The sequence below is a fragment of the Rattus norvegicus genome, chromosome 1 (assembly GCF_021556685.1).
Source record: "Rattus norvegicus strain SHRSP/BbbUtx chromosome 1, alternate assembly SHRSP_T2T, whole genome shotgun sequence".
Classification (NCBI taxonomy): domain Eukaryota; kingdom Metazoa; phylum Chordata; class Mammalia; order Rodentia; family Muridae; genus Rattus; species Rattus norvegicus.
Genome location: NC_141534.1, coordinates 248,626,322 through 248,647,209, shown reverse-complemented (window position 1 = coordinate 248,647,209; position 20,888 = coordinate 248,626,322). Strand labels below are relative to the sequence as shown.

General features: G+C 47.3%; 1 protein-coding gene across 1 annotated transcript; it reads right to left on the bottom strand.

Moving 5' to 3' along the window:
• Nucleotides 1-2,165: 2,165 nt before the first annotated feature.
• Nucleotides 2,166-20,194, bottom strand: Ffar4 (free fatty acid receptor 4). The gene is given in 3 exon segments (NM_001047088.1): nucleotides 2,166-2,812; nucleotides 9,779-9,907; nucleotides 19,583-20,194. Coding segments are annotated over 3 exon segments (1,086 nt in total). The 5' UTR covers nucleotides 20,150-20,194; the 3' UTR covers nucleotides 2,166-2,422.
• Nucleotides 20,195-20,888: the final 694 nt, after the last annotated feature.

Here is a 20,888-nt window from a genome sequence, read left to right as displayed (position 1 = left end):
CCACTGACAGCCAAAAGAGGAAGTGAGTGGCCACACTGTCAAACCTATGGCTGTCAGCCCAGGGCCCATGAGGTGAGCAGGACAGAAGGCTCGCCTCTGGAAAGAGTTGGCAGGCTGAGAAACATGGGTCTGAGAGAACTCTAGGAAGCCACCCTGCTCTTCGTTACTTCTAGCATGATTCACCTTGTATTTCAGATGGCAGCAGAATGTTGAAGAGCAGGCTGCCTTGGTGTTCCCTTGGAGAAGTTTAGGGATGGGGCAAGAGTATGCGGGGAAATATCAAGGCAGGAGAGGAAGCAGCCAGGACCATACCATCAGTAGAACCTGTCTCGGTTCCCCACAGGTTCCCAGGAGCCTGTTTTTCAGTAAGGCTGCGGTACCAGAGGATCTTGGTTTTAAAATCGAATCTAGTTTGGAGCTGTAAGATTTGGGGCTGATTTTGTGACTTCTCTCATTAAACTTGGGAAGCAATTGCTCCCTGCCTAACAGGATAGAGTCAATATAATGTCTGCAAGCACGTGAAGGAGCTGTGAAAACGGTTCAGACAGGAGGACATCTGTGATATATATTGGAGTTGCTTTGCTGACATTTTTTTAAGGACCATGGGGACCTCACACCAAATGCCTGTGTGCTTTGTAGTCTAGCAAAGGCAGGGGAAACAGCCATGAGAAAACTCCACCTTCCACTCTCAGGACAAGCGGACTGTCTAGCTCCTCGGCTTCAGTTTGACACCACAGCCATAGATACTCACATACCCCTTCAAGACAGCATCAGTGCATCAAACCCATTAACCCCACAGGAACAAAGTACTTACTGTCATGGTCACCATAAATCTTACTTCAGACCTATGATTTGGCATCTCCTGGGGCTCAGTGTTTGTGGTTTCTTTCCTTTCTTCATCTTCTCCCAGACTATTTCATAAAACCATTGGTTCGTAGCCAACCATCCCATTCCCCAGCAACATTGTATCCTTAGACCCAGTTCCCTATTTCTTCATCCAGCTGCCTCATGGGATTTCAAGCATATGCTGTAAATGAAATCCTGTTGGCTTCCCAGGTTTCCTTAGCTTTGTCCTGCTCCTCTATCTAACCAGTGCCAGGCTTAAAGTCTAGGAGACGCCCTATGCGTGTAAAGTGTCTCACGTTCCCAAGCACAGTCCAAGACGGCTGCACACAATCCTTCACTGGTGCCATGCATCTTCAAGGTCTTCCCAGCTTTTTTCCTTCAATCAGCCACATACCTAGTCTCCATGTTTATTCTTGCTCCTTCAAGCCTGCGCCTGAGCAATCATCCTTTAGACCTCCCACAGTCAACCTCAGGGCTGCCCACTGAGCTCTGCCTGCTGCCACTGACCCGTGACCACGTGGCTCGTCAGCTTCCCGGACCACGTGGCTCGTCAGCCTCCCAGACCACGTGGCCCGTCAGTCTAGCTCATCCTGCAAAGGTCCTTCCTCTGGATCCACATCTTTGTTTCTTACCTTTTGCTTTTCAACTTGACTACTGCTCTTCAGTGTTCCCAGTCCCACTCCTACCCACTTAAGTAACCGTCACCCCACAGCACCCCGTCCTACTTTCTCCAGTGTGTCTGCTCACTCTCGGGTGCAGCGTGACTTCTGTTAGCATATGTGGTCCTCCGCCTCCATGAGAAGGTGCGCTCCCTGAGAACAGAGCCAGGGCGATCAGCTCTACCACTGGGTTCCAAACCACTGCACAGCCAGGGCAGGTGTTTCAAAGGGGTGATAGGTGGGGTGACATAGGTGGGGTGACAAAGCATCGAGTCTTGATCTCCCTCTCCACCTTTATAGCCTGTCCTCCCTTTTTTGATACTATGGTGCTCCGTCTACTAAAATGGTCAAGTGGTCTGTAGTATTTTTCTTTTTCTTTTCTTTTCCTTCCTTCTCCTTCCTTCCTTCCTTCCTTTCATGTACTAGGGATTGAACCTAGGGCCACACTATCATTGGGCCATGTCCCCAGCCCACTTTTTATACATGGAAAAAAAAGTCATTTTTAATTGTTCCCTGGAAATTCCTTTAGCAGTCTTGACAGGAATGAATAAATGATCCACAAGGTGGGGACTCAGGGTAGCCATGACCCTTTACAGAAAGATCTGAGTCCTGAATCAGCCCTAAGGTTTGTTTCAGCAACCACAAGGTACAGCTTTATATGTAGGAACAGCGATAAATAAAAATTTATTAACTTGATCATAATACAAACACACTAAATAAGAGTTCACAAAAGGAACCCATAGAAAGTTCTTTTAAGGAAAAATATTTTTTATACTGAGCGATCGTTCCTTAATTTGCTGGTCCTGTAGATGCGCACTGTTGGAAGTTGAACATTTTTTAATCAGGGTACCCTGGTGGGCTTTTCCTGGTGTTTAACTCCCTTTACATGCACACCATGGTTTACCTGGCACCAGCAGTTAGGTGGAAATAACAGACAAGTCATTTCGCCTGATAGACGTTTCTGTAAAAATGGCTCCCTTCTCTGGGAAAAAGAAGCAGCAAAAAATCTTCCTCCACTCGCTCCTGAACAGCGACATGTTGTACAGAATGGGGTTTAGGGCGGAGTTGGCAAACGTGAAGGCCACCACCCAGAAGAAAAGGGACGGCCAGATAACCAGGTCCTGCCGGAAGTTCTGGATCAAGATGAGGAGGATGGTGATGATGATGGGACTCCACATGATGAAGAAGGAAACCATGAGCAGGAAGAGCGTTCGGAAGAGCCGGTAGTCCTGCTGGGACACTCGGATCTGGTGGCTCTCGGAGTATGCCAAGCTCAGCGTAAGCCTCTTCCGCGAGGCTTTCGTGATCTGCAGGAAACACAAAGAACTGGAGCTATTGTGGGGCGTGGTGGGGCGTGGCTTTGATCGGAGCAGTTGCGAGACAGAAACAGGCGGACCTCTGTGGGTGCAAGGACAGGCCGGGCTACATAAAGAGTTCCAGGACAGTCAGGACCCCACTGTCTTGAAAAAAAAAAATGGAGCTACAGGTCACTGTCGATGTCAGGGCTTTGCTGTTGGTTGGTTTTGCTTCGTGGGACTGAGAATTGAAACCTGGTGGATAGGGGTGAGACCAGAGATGGTGGGTTGCAGTCTGGCTGGACCCTGCTAACCTCTAATGTGAAGGACATTATGTCTATGGGCCTGCCGTGCCAGTCTCTGACCTTTGTCCTGAGGGAAGAGAGCCAATGGGATATCTCCTGACCTTGTCATTGGCCCTTACTAACTTCCATTGCTGGAGCTGGCCCAGGCTCTCTCTCTGTCTCTTAGTCACGGTGCCAGTTCTGGATGGGGGGTGGGGGTGGGGAGTGGGGCCTTTTCTCCCAAGATCCTTGCATCTGGAGGGAGGAAGTAATTTTAAAGTCATTAGCATCATTCACAATTTGGGCAAGTTTAACTCATCAAAAACGGCTTAAAATGTCCTCCGTACAATTCTTTTAATTCCCTAATTAAAAAAATAGGTGCTTGACTATTGCATGATTACATGATCGCCGCTCACTGTGTGGGGCATTTAGAGCCACCTGTTTGTGATCAGACAAGGACAGCAGGTGCCCCGTGAACAGACTGGATTCCTCTCATAGCGCTTGACAACCAGAACACCAGGATGTGAGCAGTCAGAACTGCTGTGATTTCCCCTGGCTCCCTGCCACTCGCCAGACATTTATTTTATCAGTTGTCTCCTTTAATCTTCACGCATCCTCTGTGTGTTCACACCATCGCTCCTCTGTGTGTTCACACCACCGCTGTTCTTGCAAATTGACTCTCTGGGGAAGTAGGTTACTGACTGAAAGTCCTTTTTTTCTGATACTAATAGTTACAGCCCCCACCAGTGACAATCAGGCTCCGTAGGGGTTCCCATACTGTGGGGCCCAGGGCTCTTGCGGGTGCCTGACAATGGCTGTGATAAACAAAGGGATTGACTCAGAGCCAAGCCAAGAAGAGAATTCTTTCGCCCTTATTCCACGGTCCCCACAATTTGTAGAATCAGGAAGAAAATCAAGCATTGCAATAAGACATGAGTCCTTCCTTGCTCCCTACCCCACATTAGACTCACTGTCTACTGGCCAGGATTTCCAATGTCTCTGGCGTTGGTGGAATGCCTTGTGTGCTCTTACGAAGTCCCGCATAACTCTCACCCTCAGAGCAGGTCTCTAGGGGGTTGTCCTGGGGTTCACCTTCTTCAGGAGCCCCGCACGTCAGTGCGCATGTGCTACTTCACCCTGACATATTGCCAATGGCTGGTGGTGGGGGTGGATGATGGCTGGAGGGGCAGTGGCTTGGGGGACAGCAGTGCTCGTGAGAATGTGTTCCGTGACCACTGGGAACTTGGTAAAACACAAAATTTCTATGAACGAAAGTTCCTATAAAGAGCTACACCTGACACTAACCCTTCTACAAGGCTGACTAACCAGCTAGAAGGTAAATTATTGTTGAGAGATTAGGGCAGCTGCTCCAGAGCCCAACTGTAGTTTATCTTTGGCCACTTTTAGCCCCCTTAATAGTTATTCCACACCTACTCTGGCTCTGGCCTACCATTCTTGGGACTGACAGGTGCTAATAATAATAATAATAATAATAATAATAATAATGATTATGACGATGATGATAATGATAATAATCTAAGAATGTCATCAGATGGGGCTGGAGAGGTGGTTCAGGGGTTAAGAAAATGACTGCTCTTCCAGAGGACCTGAATTCAATTCCCAGCAACCACATGGTGGCTCACAACCATCTGTAATGGATCTGATGCCCTCTTCTGGTGTGTCTGAAGACAGCGACAGTGTACTCACCCACATGAAATAAATAAATCTTAAAAAAAAAAAAAAAAAAGAATGTCATCAGACATCTCAGGTCTATAGTGAGGTTTGTTACACACCTTTTTCCTGATGTTCCCAACGATGTATTTGAAAATCGCCCTTTACTATATTAAAAAACAAAAGCTTCATAAAACAGTTATCATTTTGGAACATGGAATTTGAGGTAGCCTGAATCTCCATTCCTGGACTATGGCTACTCAGAATAAATGATCTCTTATCCTCTTGTGCTGAAAGCAGTGTTTTTTACGAGTCTAATAGGGGCCACTTTACGACACATGGATCCGGTGAGGGGATCCAGGGATCTGCACTTCTCCTGAACATCCAGATGACTTTTGCTCTTAAGAGCTTAAGGACTGCTAATCCCAGACAGCTGCTTGGTTTCGACTTTTTCTCCCTAGACCTTTAAAAAAGTCCAGTTTTAAAGCAGACCTTTCATGACTCATTGTAGCCACGTAAGCTTCTGACAGGCCAGGAGGGAATCCTATTCCCACCCACCACCCCTTTGCGGAGCCAGGCCACACCGGCTGGATGCTGGCAGTGAAGGGGATCCCCACTGACAGAAGTTGGAGCCCTAGGGGGTTGAGCCTCATCTGTGGAGCTAATTGGCTAATCAGTAGTGTCCCGATTAGAATCATCGGACAAGATATCCCACCTTCTCAGAGGTCTCCCCTCAGAGAGACCTAACCGTAGGAGAGTTAGGACTGGGAAGAGTAGCATCAAGATAAACATGTGAAAAACAAAACAAAACAAAAAAAAAACGCTGTTTGGTTTTGGACCCCGGAGCAAGGTACTGAGATGCATATTTTACAGACCAAGGCAGACCTGGCCTCCAGGTTCTCCCAGCATCCCTCAGTCCCCAAATGCTTCCCAACTCTCATGCAACAGCAAAGCACATTGAAGAAAAGCCAGCCTGAGCATAGGCAATATACAACCTCGGGAGAGGCAAGTGCCATGTGAATTACCCAGAAAGAGCTAGAAGACCAGAGGCCCACTGTTGGGTTTCTTTTACATAGAAACCCTCTCCCCACAGCTCATTAGGTCCCTCCCGTTCTCGGAGATGTCTTTCTCTTAGTAATCTGTCCCTGTTTCTATTATTAATCATGTGTCCCTGGTGCGTTTTTTTTTGTTTTGTCCCAGAACACAAGACCCTGGCAATTTCACCAGTTGTCCCCAGGACTCAGGACCCAAATCGAAGCCTATAACATGACTACAGGTCCAAGTGGTAGCTAGTGAGGGTCAGGCCTCATGTTCAGTTAAGTCGATTTCAATTTCTCAGCTAAGCTCTACAGTAGGCAGAGGGATTTCTATCTGTGAGCCCTAGAGTTAATAGTTCCTTCAACAAATATTTACCAAGACTCTACGATCTCTGCTATGCTATATGCTACTATCTCCTGAAGAGGCTGGACACAGGGCAAGAAGCAAAGAGGTCCTGCCCATTCTGCAGCCCCATGCCCGTGGCCAGTGGGAGGGAGAACTAGAAATACGGTTACGACAGCAGATGCATCAGAGCCCATCATCATTATGGTTGCTGGGTGAACTTGGAAACCTTGTCTGAAGCTGCCAGCCCTGGGAAGCTACTTACTCCCTTGGGGGAACTGTTGATAGGAAAAATGTTACTGAAAATGTATGGCATGTCTGAGTCACAAGGAAAGAGGAAGCAGAGAGGGCAGAGGGAAAAAAAAAGGCCCAGCCCCTCAAGCTATTCCTGAAAGGTGATCAGCAAGGGGAGAGGCAGTCGGATGTCCACTCTGAACTGCCCAGGTCAGAACCAGCAAAAGCTGGAAGCAGGGCTTCCCTCTGGGAGCTCTATGCAATACCAGCTGAGAGAGATGCTCTGCATGTGGAAATGGGTTCTGTGATCAGATTTAACAGTGCTGGGGATGCCCAAAGCCCAAGCTGAGAGGCCCTGCCCTGTGCTCCAGAGCTTGGGCCTCACTCATATGCAAATACAGGCCAGCTCCTGTGCAGACACAATGAACTCTCACCTCACCTCTCACACCTCACCCCCTCACAGAGCTTGAATGACAGATGAGAGGATGCCCTGTTTTGAGGAGAAACCTCTGAGAGTGAGGGATTGCTCTGAATTGTCCAGGAGTGGTCTACACAGCGATCCAGACAAGAGAGGTCCTGAAGAGGAAATGGCAGATGTCATGGCCCCTAGGCAGCTGTGTGTGAGCGTGTGGGGGGAACAGTCACCTGCTCACCTGGATACAAGATGGGAGACACTGTGGGGGGGCAGGCAAAAGGCAAACTGTACGGCCAGACTTTAGATAGGGGCTTGGCATCTGGTTCATGTATAAGGAAGCAACGGGTGTAAATTTCCTCTGTGACCTAACACTCAGGTAGCTGAGTGCATCCACAGCTGCAAAACACAGACCTTCCGTTGTGCGTGGAAGATGTGCAGGGGTCGGCGATGTGGAGATGTGCAACGCTGGCCGTGAATTTAGACTCAAGTGTGGGGAGAGCATGGCGAACCCGTTCAGAGGAGGGAGGAGAGGTCTCTCTCCCCTTCATGATTCTGAGGCATTTTTCTGATTTTTCTCTGCAGGAAAGATTGAGATGTCAGCCTTGAGATTGGGGGGGACATAGTCCCCACAGGAGGGTGTGCCCCACGTGGAAAGGAGGCACACAAGAGCCCTCTTGACTTCTTCGGATCGCAGGGGTGTTCGCCAACAAGGGGAGTTCAGGTGCGGCTGCTGCTCCCAGCCAGTGCAAGATCACACTGGAAAGAAAGTAAGGCTGCCTTTTTGAAGATGATGGAACTTGGGCCCAGAGAGTCCAAGTAGTAGGACCAAGCCTCACAGCAAAGTAAATCGGCAGTCAACACTCAAAGATAGGTAATTTATAAAGAGTCTTCCAAGCCTCGTGTTTGTTCCTGTGGTGCTTTGCTCTCTACGTGCCCCTTGTTGGTCCTTCACCTTCGTGCACCAGCTAACGCTTGCTTTAGTTTCATGCTGACCCAGCATCGCTCTCTCCCGCGCTGCTGAAATCTTTGCTTTAAATCTCAGCGTCATTGTCCTGCTGCCTCTTTGCCAAAGGTCCCTCTAGGCAGATTATAATTCGCATACTCCTGAACCACACTCAATCCCTGCCAACACTCCACACATAGCACTCTTAAAAAACAAACAAACAAACACCAAAAAAAAAAAAAAACCTCTGAGGAGTTGAAGCTCCGAGGCTCTGAGTCCAGTCTGCTTGGGTTTCAATACTGAAGCTGACACCTATAAGGTCATGACCCTGGGTACACAGCATGGCATCTCTGCATGGTCTCCCCTGAGAATCTTATTAGGATCAAATGTCTTAGTGCTTGCTGCCTGATAGACACTTCACGCATACCTGTTAAATAAAACCGTGTTAATGCATCCTAACACAGTAGTGTGTGCCCGTGATCCTAATACTTGAGAGGCAGAGATAGAAGGAGTGATTCAAGTTCCAGGCCAGTCTAGTACGCATAGGGAGTTAGAGACTTGCCAGAAATAAATACATATATATACATATACATATATGTATAAGTATATATGTCTATGTAGCTCTCTATATATGTATATATATATATATCCAGCAAAACAAAAACAATACAAAAAGTTTTAAGTTATTCTATTTTTCTGTCCTTTTCATTCTCCTCTTTCATTTTGATTTTATGATACTAATTAATATTTTTATAGCATTAAAATATGCCACGCCATTCATTGCAGGCATCTTCAGGGTTCTACACTCTGGAATTCGCCTCACAAGAGATCCACAAGCTTGGATCTCTTTAGTGATGGAGAGTCACTTGATCAGACAACTTTGGGGAGTGAGTTAAACACTCTCGCACAGAACCAGGGTCAGGAGCCTTAGGTGAGGTTGGCCTGGGATGGGTTGTGAGTTTTATAAGAGGACTGCAGATCCACAGCCATAAAGGGTTGTAAAAGTAGCCAGAAGGTGAGCAGAGCCTTTTCAATACACCCGTTTATCTCGAGCCACGCATGAGATGCTATAAAACCAGGAATCAGTCACTGCGTACAGTCAGGAGGGCTCCAAGGCTTTGACGTAAACTTTACAAGTTTACTTTGTAATATGCATGGCTGTGTTTGCTAGAGGTATTTTCCATACAAGGAGGATGCCTTTAGAGGCAGGAAGCAGAGACCAGCCCATCTTTTATATGTCTGTGAATATACGTTTACTTTTCTAGAAGGTATCACTTACTTCCTGTGTCACACACACCTGAAACGGACATCCCCAAGGATAAGTTTACTAACCCATGGGGACAGGAAGGACTTGTGGCCAAGTTCTATTCCCCATCCAGGAGTCACTTTATGATTGAGTTCAGTTGTGAGCAGGATACATAATCTGGGTGTGATATTATATTAGTATATGACAGTGCCATAAAAAAAATCTTAAGAAGTAGACACTGTCGATCACTGCTGTGTTTGTGGGAAAACAGCAACACAACTTTGAAGTCCATAAAATAATTATATCATGCCTATTTGATGAAAGCTGTATAGCCCTTAACCAAGAACACGATAAGATACAGCAACTGATATAGAAAGATGTCCTGATACAGTAATGGGTGGAAAAAAACCTACCAAACAGCACCAAACACACACAAGTGTTCATAATGTGCAACTCTGCAGAGACATAGTTGGGTCACTAAGGTTGGGAAGAGAATAGACTTTCAACTTCTACATTACACAATTCTTTGCCTGTTCTTAACCCAATGTTTTTATAACCTGGTATTATTTTAATGATGAATTTTAAAAAAGATTCATAAAAACATAACTGACTTATAAAACAAAAGCCAAAATAAGTATACAAACTCTCACCCCTCACTGTTCCGGGGGGTAGCAAAGGATCCACCCAGTGAGTCAGGATTGTATTGTTAGGAGCCCCCAAGATATCCTCTGACCCGGAAGTTCTAAGATTCTTCCGGAAATGCCCAGATGGAGTGAAGTTCACAGCAGCACCGAAACAAACATACCTGTAAAATCTTGGAGTAGCTGATCACAATGACCAGTCCTGGTACCAGGAAGTTCAAAGTCACAAAAAACACATCCCATGAGATTTCTCCTATGCGGTTGGGCCAATCCAATGTGCAAATCGGAATTTCCTGGTTTCAAAAGGGAAAACAACATCACTTAAATGCTGGCTTCTTCCTTAGCCCTTAGCCCAGCCCTATGTGGGCTACAGGATGCTATTACATTGTGCGTTACAAGCTGTTGTGACAGGAAGACCTAGAATCTACTCCTCCTCTGCCCATGTTGCCTCTTACACCTGGGTGCCTAGGGTTACCATAGTTACAATTCTCACTGCCCAGGAAGGAAACTGAACCTTAGCATCATAGGCAGGGTAAGAGCTGGAGACGTTTCCCACTGACTGGTCTTTCCATTCCCCTAGGCTGGCAAACAAAGTGTTTGAATCTTCTCAAAGGCTCCAAAGGGAGGAAGTTGACCTCAGAAAGGTCACGGAGACGGGAAACCACATAACAAATCAGGTATTTGGAGACAGGACTGTGCAGCCAGCACAGTGACACTTTGCTGAAGCACCAGGGGCTGGGATAAGGAATCACTTACTTGGGAGTGTTCAATTGCCTCCCTATGTCAAAGTCAGATACACACATGTAGTCTAGCTACTCTGCAGACCGAGGCAAGAAGATTGCAAGAACCAAGGAGTTTGAGACAAGCCCAGGCAACATGAGACCCTGTCTCAGGAAATGAATAAACAGACAGACAGACAAATGCACATAAAGGTGAGGCTGAAGAGATGGCTCAGTGGTTAAGAGCACTGGCTGCTCTTGCAGAGGTCCTGAGTTCAGTTTCCAGCAACCACACAGCAAATCACAATGGTCATTAATTCTATTTCCAGGGGATTCAATTACATCTTCTGGTCTCCACATACACCAGGCATGCAGGTGGTCCATAGTCACACATGTATGCAAAACACTCATATGCACATAAAATCAAAACAAATAAATCTTTAAAAAGAAGAAACTCAAAACTCCAAAACAGTAACAAACCACATACATATACCACACTCACACACACACACACACACACACACACACACACACACACACACACACACAAGCATACTGTGTCAGTCTGCCTCAAAAAATAGGTCATCCCTCTTCAAGAAAGTATATGGTACCTAGACTTAGGAGCCGTGACCTTGTGTGACTCCTCCCTGGGAATAGGACAGCCCCAAAGCAAATAGCTGGAATAGTAGAAAAGAGGCATGGAGACATCTGGTTGTGCTGCTACCACTGTGCTCTGTTGAACTCAAAAGTTTGATGCTAACTACAAAGCAGAGATACGAGGGACCCAATGAACAGGAAGAATTCCATCACAGCAACAATTCCTTCCATTGAGTAAATATATCAGTGGAAATAGAGTATGAATACAAAGGTATCTTCCCACACCCGAACTGCTTCTGCCTATTTGACAATAAGAACAAAACTGTTTAGAGCACAATTTAGCCCCAAACCCTCCCGTACAACAGTACATGAATTCAAGAGCATGTGCAAAGTAAAAGGTCATATCACTGATTTTTGATGGACTACGCGTCTGAGCCTTGTCATTCATTCATAAATTTGATCAATAATTATTGAATACTATATACCATGCAGTAGAGAAAAACAAATAATTTTTAATGTTTGCCAACATGAATCATAACTGAGTGAGCTCAGAATGTTGTCAACAATTCACTAAGTTTCATACCCGGTTTTCGTAGAAGGCACAAGCATCTCATATTTATTGAACATTTTCTGCGCACTGAGAACTCTTTCCTACCTTGCAACATCTACACCTACAACAACCTACATATTCCCATTGTTTTTCCATTTCATAGAAGAGGAAACTAAAGCTAGAAACATTAAAAAAAAAACAGTTTAAAATACTAAAGGTTAATTGTATTCACTGGCAACATTTTTCCCCAAAAAGTATGTAGTTAGTTGGGGAAGGTTAAGAATGTTTTAAACGTGGCCGGTGTGGTACCACATGCCCCTCATCTCAGCCTTGCAAGGCTGAAGCAAGACAACTGCCATCTTTGACTACATAGTAAGCCCCTGTCTCGCTACCATGCACCCCAATCCCACTCATCTCCTCCTCCCTTCGTATCCACCGTCCACCCTTGCAACCTTAGACATTGTAATATAGCATGGTGTGTCCACATTTATTTGCTTGTAACAACAAAACAAAATGACTTAATCATATTTGTACATTGAAGGGGGTTGGGGATTTAGCTCAGTGGTAGGGTGCTTGCCTAGCATGTGCAAGGCCCTGAGTTCGGTCCCCAGTTCCGAAAAAAAAAAAAGAATATTTGTACATTGGAAAGGGAGGCACGGATGCTACTTCTCTTTCTGGCTTTATTGGTGAGGATGTTCTAACTTTATTAAATGGGTAATAACTGGGCTGGACATTCTAAACAGGCTGCTCTGTTCCCACCGTGCCCAGCTAATGAGAGAAGGTTTGCTCTACACCTCACCTGGGCAGCGTGGTAAAATTGGTCCTGGATGTGGAGGCTTCTGGTAAGCTGGCCCAAGGGCACGAACACGGAAAGCCAGCTCTGCCTCCTGTCTGCTATGCAGTGGCATAGACAAGGGCGAGAAGTCATCCTCTTCTCCCTAGTCCCTGTCTGGTTGACCAGCTCAGGTAACTCTCAGGCTTTGAATTGGCCCACCCCAACATCTACCCCATCAGTGAACGGCTGGAGTGCATGAAGCAACTGATCTACAGATCCAAAACTATAGGACTTCCATAACACAGGACAACAACAGGATATCTGAGAGCAGTCCCCATGAGGTTCCAGTACTGAGAGAGTAGCAGAAGCCAGAGGTCTCGTACACTTATAAGCAAAAAAATGTGGACAAAAGGATATAGTGTGGGACACACTATGACACACTAAGCTTCAACAACAAGATTTTTTTTCCTCTTCTGGGTGGAAGGGAGGTTGCAAAGATGAAGGGAGGGTACAAGGGGAAAGGAGATGAGTGAGATTGGGGTGCATAATGTGAAAATGTTTTTTTAATGCACCTCATTTTGGTGAATGGAAAGAGACTTGTGTCGCTTGGTGATGTTGAGTACTGGTAGCCATATTACTGTTGTTCCCGGAGCAATCCATGCAGCCTCCAGCTTGTTCTCAGATCTCTGCCCACCACAGGACCCTCACACAGGTAAGGACAGGTATGCTTGAAACCCCAGTCAGGGAAAAGGGGTCCTAGCCCTAAATGGAATCTGGTCTTAAGCCCTATATTTGTGAAAGAAAAAGGTATCAAAGCATAGAAAAACATGACCTCAGAACTATTTTTTAAAGCTCCTATGATCCTTCTCCAAACACCTCCTCCTGTGCATGTGTCAGTCTCTTGTGACTTTATGAGATTTTGGAAGAAAATGAATGTGATAAAGCAAGGTATTCTCCCTACACAAAGAGCCAAAAAGCTACACACCGATGTGGAGCTTACCAGAACCACATGGAATTGCGTGTGCCAGTTCTAACATACATGAACAAATGAGTAAATAAGTCAGACCAGGAGATTCTGAAGAAAGGAATCTTGATCATAAGGATTCTACCAGAAATAGGACTCGGATGGGTAGTCTCGGGTCTGGCTGAGGAGGGCTAAGAAGATTAGAAAGAATAGCATCTCTGGGTGTGCCTGGGAGAGGGTGTCCAGAGAGGATTAACGAGGGGAGGAAGACATCTTCCTATAGGCTGGGAGTCAGGATAGAACAGGAGGGAAAGCATGCTCTCAGTAGAGGTGCTTGGGAATACATTCATTCTCTTTTTTTCCTGGCTGCTGTCATGTGAGCCGCTCTGCTCTCCCCCCACCCCCCCCACACCTTCCCACCCCCACACCACCACCCACCTCAACCTCCCCACCATGGTTGACTGAAACCTTTGAAACTTTGAGCCAAATGTAACCCTTCCTTCCCTAAGTTGTGACTTTTAGTCACAGTGATACAAAGAAGCTAACACAACTCTACACAAAAGCCAGCACAAAACCTTAAACACTCACAAGAACTTTACACAATCAGCCCAGCAGCTAATAGGATCCCTGTTATGCACCCTTGTAGGCAAGACTTACTATTTCAAAATAATGTACGTGCCTCTCATTTTGCCTTTTATAGTCCTCCCCCTACTCAATTACCTAAGTGATTGTCATGGTCCTGTTGGTTTATCTGATCTCCCTCCCTCTTCCCCTTCCTTCCCTCCCTTCTTCCCTCTCTCCTCTCTCCCTTTCTTCCCTCAAAGCCCCATAAATTCAGTGTCTCCTGTAGCCCATCCCGGCCCCAAATTTGCTGTGCAGGAAGAGTGATCTTGAACTTCCAATCGCCCTGTCACCTCCCAGGTGCTAGAAATTTAAATATGTGACACACACACCTGGCTCCCGAGGGGCCAGGAATTGAACCCAGGGCATCATGCATGCCAGGCAAGTGCTCTAACAATCAAGCTGTCTCTCCAGCCCCAGAATTTTCTCATTTTTTTATCATTATTTTTTGTTAGCATTCAAAGGAATGGATTTCACTCTATTTTCATCCATATTATTACTAGATTTTGTTCTTATCCATCCCCCACTGCCCTACCCATCCCCCACTGCCCTACCCATCCCCCACTTGCCCTCACCATCCCCCTTCCCCTCCCCCTCCCCCTACTGCCCTCTCCATACCCCCTGCCCTCACTATCCCCCCACCACTGTCCTCCTCATCCCTCTGCTCTTTGCTGATCCTTTTCCTCCCCAGCAAATATGACACACATTCCCTCCCCTTCTGCTTTTATGACACATATATTCCATCATTCTCTGTTGTTGCTTTCCTTTCTTCTTCCTTTTCTTTTCCATGTGGAGAGGTTTAATGAGAGAGGAAGAGGAGAGGAGAGGAAAGGAGGCCAGCCATGGGGGAAAGGGAGAGAATGGGAAAGGGGGGAAGAAGAGAAGACCAAAGAGCAAGACGGGGGTAAGAGCGATACCTAGATTTTCTGAATGTTGCTATAGATCTTTACTTTTTAATGAGAGAAAAAGAACTTGTTTTTAGAGACAAGAAAATTGTCAAATATTGGCTCCCCATCAGAGCTGAGTAAGCTCAACCAGCAGAGACAATACACTTCTCCCAGGGTGCCACCCTTTCAGGTGTGCAGCCCCTACTCTGCCCGCTGTGACCCAGAAAAGCCCTTTTCACACCTCCCAAACCACCCTTTCACACCTCCTGAATTGAGCGGTAATCACCCTCCAGGGCTCACCAAAACATGCTGCAAAAGGCAAGAACCAAGCCTGTCTTACCTGAGGCACAAGATGTCTGGCACACATCAGGTAGAAAGATCTCCTGAGACTCTCTGTGGATCTGTCTGCAGGCTCTGTGCACACGATGGCTCTTCTCCACTTAGGGGATTTATTTAAATGCTCTCCGAGTGTAGCTCTTTGCATCTTAAGTTTCTCTAATGATTATCCCTTCATCAATTCCGGGAACTCCTAGGCAAACTGTCTTCCCTGTCCCAGGGCCTCAACCAAAATGGAAGCTCTCGACTGTTTATATTGTTCCGACTGGCCTCTAACTTACTATATAGCCAAGGGAGACCTTGAACTTACACGAACTTCTTACATCCACCTCCCTCATGCAGAATTCCAGATGTGGATCAAAGTGCCTGGTTTAGGTGGTGCCTGGGATGAACCCAGGGCCTTGTGCATGCTGAACAGGCACTCCACCAACAGAGCTACACTCTCCAACCCTCGACTCTTTTCTGAAACAGAATCTCACTAAATTTCCCAGACTGGCTGTGACTTCATGATCCCCTGTCTCAGCTCCAGAGTGCTGGGACTGCAAGGACGCACCAACACAGACTTTCAAAAGGTGGCCTCTAATATTTGTTCACAAAGGCAAGTTGACTGTTCATCTCCGCAGCCGATCCACACTCAACAGAGAGGCAGCATAACTTTCTGACCTTGTGTTATAACAGGAAAGGGTCAAGTGACCAGTCCATGAGCCTCTAAGAGTCATGAATTCAGAGGCTATGACACCCAGAGGGATCAGAGCCAGACTGCATTCTGGAAGAATTCTCTGCCTGACTTTGGTTATTTCTTCTTGCAGAAAATAACAACAGGAACCCCTGATGAGGGGTTCCTGGACCACAGACCTCACTGGACTACATACCAGGGCAGTACCTGGGCCCAATGTGTGTTTATGTGGCTTGTGGTGGGGCAGGAGGAGAAGGGTGCTCAGCAAATGTTTGTGGAATGAACAGACAGCACATACTAGCCAAAGTGGACAGTCTTCCCACCCATGAGTGTGGGTCACTGCCCAGCCAGGGCCACAGCACACACAGGCAGGCATCCCGTTGACCTGGGTTGAGGAGTTAGCGTTGCTGGGAAGTGTCCACTCTCTTGAAATGGCAGCCACTTGTGTTACAGCAATCAGAATCGTGCTGTTTTGAAGGATGTTTAAATATTGATGCCCCCAAGATAAAGAAACTAATAATAGCGGTGATTCTTGAGCACTTAACTATATGGGCACCAGGTGTTGGTCCAGTTACCAAACACAAGTCTCCATGGCAATCTCACATAGTTGACATGTGAGGCCCATACTTAAACAAGAAGAGAGCTGTAGACAAGCAAGGTAGGAAGGCTTGCTCTCTGTGGAGCAGGAACTGCTCCAGAGTGTGAAGTTCTAAAGCTCACACTCAAATGCCGAATAGGTTACAATTACTAGCATGGCTATCAGCTCCCCTGGATTGCAGCGTACCTATGGCCTACACAGATAGAGCTTTTGAAGGGTCTCAGGACAGCAGAAGGTTCTAAGGGGACGGAGGGGAGAGGGGATAGGAGGAGGGAGGGGGGAGGGAGGGGAGAAGGGAGGGGACGGGGAAGTTCTCTGTCCTCTCAGTTAGTGGGAAGGAAATAATTCTTCATCCAAAGCCACCATTTGTAGCATCCTACTGGAAAAATAAACAGGGGCCTCAGGCAGGAAGCTGCCAGTCCGAGGGCTGGAAAAACAGACATTGGTTGTATTTATTTGCTTACTTATTCATGTATTTATTTAGAGATAGGGCACCACCCTGTAGCCCAGGCAACCTCAAACTTATGGCAATCCTCCTGCCTCAGCCCCCTGAGTGCTGTGATCACAGAGGTGAGTCGCCATGCCTGCCATGCCTGCCTCTGGTCGTTTTAACTGCAAAACTCACCACGGTCTAGACCACATCCTTCTCAGCCATTTTCTTTCTAAAGCAGCTACACCCTGCCACCTCCTGTTCTTCTAACTTATTTCTTCAACTGGTCAGTCTATGAAACGGGATGTTTCCCAGAGTCAGTTCTTTGAGGAACTTGGGAGTTTCTCATTTAGGATCCTTCATCATGAATATAGAAAACATGGAATGCACACGTCCTCTTATTCTTATGGGGGGCTGTGTGTTCTAGAATCCCCTAGAAGAAATGGAAACTGGAGACACACTTGCCCCTGCATGCACTGTTCGTTTCTCTATGCCTACATCCTTAGGCTAAATTTTAAGTTATAAATTAGGCACAGTAAGAGGCTAGCCAGAAATTAATAAGAAATTATAACCGTAGACTGAAATTAAAGATATTTAAAACAGGGGTCCCCTCCCACTTAGAATATCCAGCTAATATTTTCTGACCTCACTTGTCCATGGGTAACTGAAGTCACGGCAGCTAAAACTGGAAAGTAAAGCCCGAAGAAGAGGGGACTCTTGAATTCTATAGAAGAGAGGATGGCTAGTCAGGTGTGATGCCCTATGCCTTTAAAAATAAAAAAAAATCCCAGCACTTGGGAGGCAGAGGCAGAGAGGCAGAGAGGCAGAGAGAAGCAGAGAGGCAGAGAGAAGCAGAGAGGCAGAGAGAAGCAGAGAGGCAGAGAGGCACAGGCACAGGCACAGGCAGGCAAATCTCAGTGAGTTCAAGGACAGCTAGAGCTACACAGAGAGACTCTGTCTCAAAACAAACACAGAGAATAGTTTAGAGGGAGGAGAGAGAGAGAGAGAGAGAGAGAGAGAGAGAGAGAGAGAGAGAGAGAGAGAGAGAGATTAGGAGCAGTAGAGTGATAGATAGGAAGGGGAATTGACAAGACAGGAAGACAGACACTGTCCTGCTCCCCCCACCCCCACTACAAGTTTCTGAATCCCAACCCTAAAAATTTCAATAACTAAGGCTTTGTCACTTGGCCACTAAAGCAGTGTCAGCCCATCCTGCCCCAGTAGCTTTGCCCAAATGCCCCTCCAAAGACCTTGAAAACAAACACGTGTCTTTTCATGAAAACAAGAGCTATCAAACCAGGATCTCCCCCAGAAGCACCTGCAGTAAAATTCTGGAAATGAAGTAAAGGGTTGCAGGTACAGCCATTCCCTGGGGTGGGGGCGGGGATGTGTACGGAGTGCACAGCACAGCATAGCAAGCATCTCCTCACTCAGGCTGCAGGGAGCACATTATACACAGTTTCAGTCTGGGGGTTGTCTGGGAGGATACAAGACGGTTCTTTTTCCTTCTTAGTGTTATTTGTCAGCCAGATAGGATTGTTCCTGAATGAATTTTGAAACGACACTGCGTCTGGAAATTTAATACATACTATTTGGTCTTAATTTTTAGAATTGAAATATTTCCGTGTTCAGAACAAGAAAGTCTTTAAGTCCTATGAAAAATACAATACTGTTGTAATTCATCGAGGGGAAAAGTAGCTTAAACCAACAACCAGTGGCAGAGCTGCCCCCTGGGGTGTACAACATCAGTGTTGGGGCATGTTCTTAGCTATCCACATAGAATTCACACGTGGCCCGTTGGACATGCACGTGACCCAGCTTATCCCTTTGGTGAGGAGCTTTCACTTATCCCAGAAACATCTATGTGGCCTGCCCTGATGCTCAGGTGATCTAGGCCAAGGACAAGCCTAGAGTGAGATAGAGACCCCTTGGTCTCCTCTGTGCCAGCAGTACCCATCAGCTCAGTTAACCCTGGCTCGCCTGTACCCACCAGGGTAGGAATGGTCTGTGCTTTAGTGAGGTGTCACAGGCCTGATCTGTTCCTGCTCATTAGCCATTCAAAGTCACTATCAAACAAACACTCCCCTCCATGACTTCAGGTTGGTTTTTTTTGTTTTTTTTTTTAAGATGATGTTTGCTCAGGATATAACCTTCATCCACCCTTGCCCTCAATTAAAAAAAAAAAAGTGATTGCTCTGTGGATTCTGCCACCCCTGGAAGCTCTCTTCTGTGTTCCGGGTTGGCGGGTGGCAGGGTGGGGGGAATGGGGAGCGGTCACACAACCAGTATTTCTGATCAAAGTATATTTGGGAACAGGAATCCTTCCCCCCAGGGACATCCCACCACTGTAGGGCTTCTCCTTGAGACTGCACTTCTAAGCAGGAGCCCAGCCATAAGAAAAATGCTGGGTGCCTCGGCTTCTGTGTCTGTTAAATACTTGCGAAAGTAACAGTAGTGTGACACTTGAAGAGAAAGCAGAAACTCTATGAGAAGCCATCTCGCACCCTGTGTCCCATCCGGCTGTAAGCTTCCATTGCTTAATTAGCCTCATAATAATCCCTGCATTTTGAAAAAAAAAAATCCGAGAGAGTTCCCTTAACAGCATTTGGGAGAATTTACTTACCCACTTGGCACTGTGGGTAAACTGACGAAATTAAACTCCAGAGTATTGGGCACTGGGTCTGCCAAAAAAGGATTTAATTCCACCAACGACCTAGTATTGTTACTAATCACCACCCTCAGCCGACCGCTTTGGTCAGATCCTGATTTCCAACCCGCCTGGACACTTGTTGCGTTGCACGCAGCCAGCGCTCACCTGGTCCCCGCCGGGAAGGCGCTGCGGGACCACGCGGAACAAGATGCAGAGGGGCAGCGCGGCGAGCGCCGAGTAACCCCATATGAAAGCCAGCAGCGCCGCCTGCGTCCGCCGCCCCGGGCCGCTCAAGCCGCGCCGCAGGCGCACGATGCACACCATGCGCTCCAGGCTGACCGCGGCCAGCGTGAGGATCGTGACGCTGCCGCTCATGGTCATCACGTAGAAGAGCAGGTGACAGACGACGGGCCCCAGCAGCCAGGCTTCAGTCCAGCGCACCACGAGCACTAGAGGGATGGCGCTGGTGAAGAGCAAATCCGCGCAGAAGAGGTTGAGCACCAAGCTGACTGTCGCCCCACGGCGCCGACGGCGCACCACCAGCACCAGGGCACACACGTTGCCCAGCAGTGAGACCACAAAGATGAGTCCCAGAACGGTGGTCTCCAGGACGCTCAGCACCAGCCGGTGGTCGCCCTTGACATCCGAGAAGAAAGGGAAGTGGGTGCGATTGACTTGGTCCGGGGTGCGCGAGGGGCCAGGGCCCGTCGTCTGCGCACACTCAGGGGACATGCCGGGCGCCCGGCCGCGCCGCTGTCTGTGAGAGCGTTCATCTGCGAGGTAACTGACTGCCAAGGCGGGGAAAGAGGGAGGGAGAAGGTTGCGACACCTCCTTTCTGTCCCCCACCCGCCCCAGTTGCCCAGGCTCTGGGCGTAGGAGCTGCGTCCAGGGCGCACCGGAACGAGGAAGTGCCTGGCAACACTGGTCTGAACACCGTGGGCGGGGATGTGGCCACCAAGGCAGAGGTGTTTTTAAGACAGAAAACTAAAGACTCCCCTCCTCCCTGGGCCCCCCCCCGCCCCGCCTTCTTCAACTTTCATAGACACTGATTATTGAAAGCCTATTTAGCTAACCCTGATTGAAGAGTGTCAGAGTTGAACTTTAGAAATGGTGTAGACCAGGATAATTCAGAGTGTTCTAAAGGAGGTTGATCCTAAAAGAACTTGTAATGGGCTAGTGCTTATTCGACTTTGGGGTGAATTAACCTCCTTGTATACCAGTTTGTTTGTTTGTTGGAGTTTGCAAAAGAGGAAGAATTGTTTTGCCTGAGAATTTGGTTCTTTGGGTAGAGCATACACCTAGTGGGTGGGGGCCCTGGGTTTGATACTCAGCAGTGAAAGACTGGGAGGGAGGAGAGGGAGGAGGAGGGGAGGGAGAGGGTCAGTTGCACAGCTGTGAATGAATGCGCCTCAGGCTCCCAGTATGAGGAGTATTCGACTGACTGTCTGATTCTGTTAGAGAAAACACCTG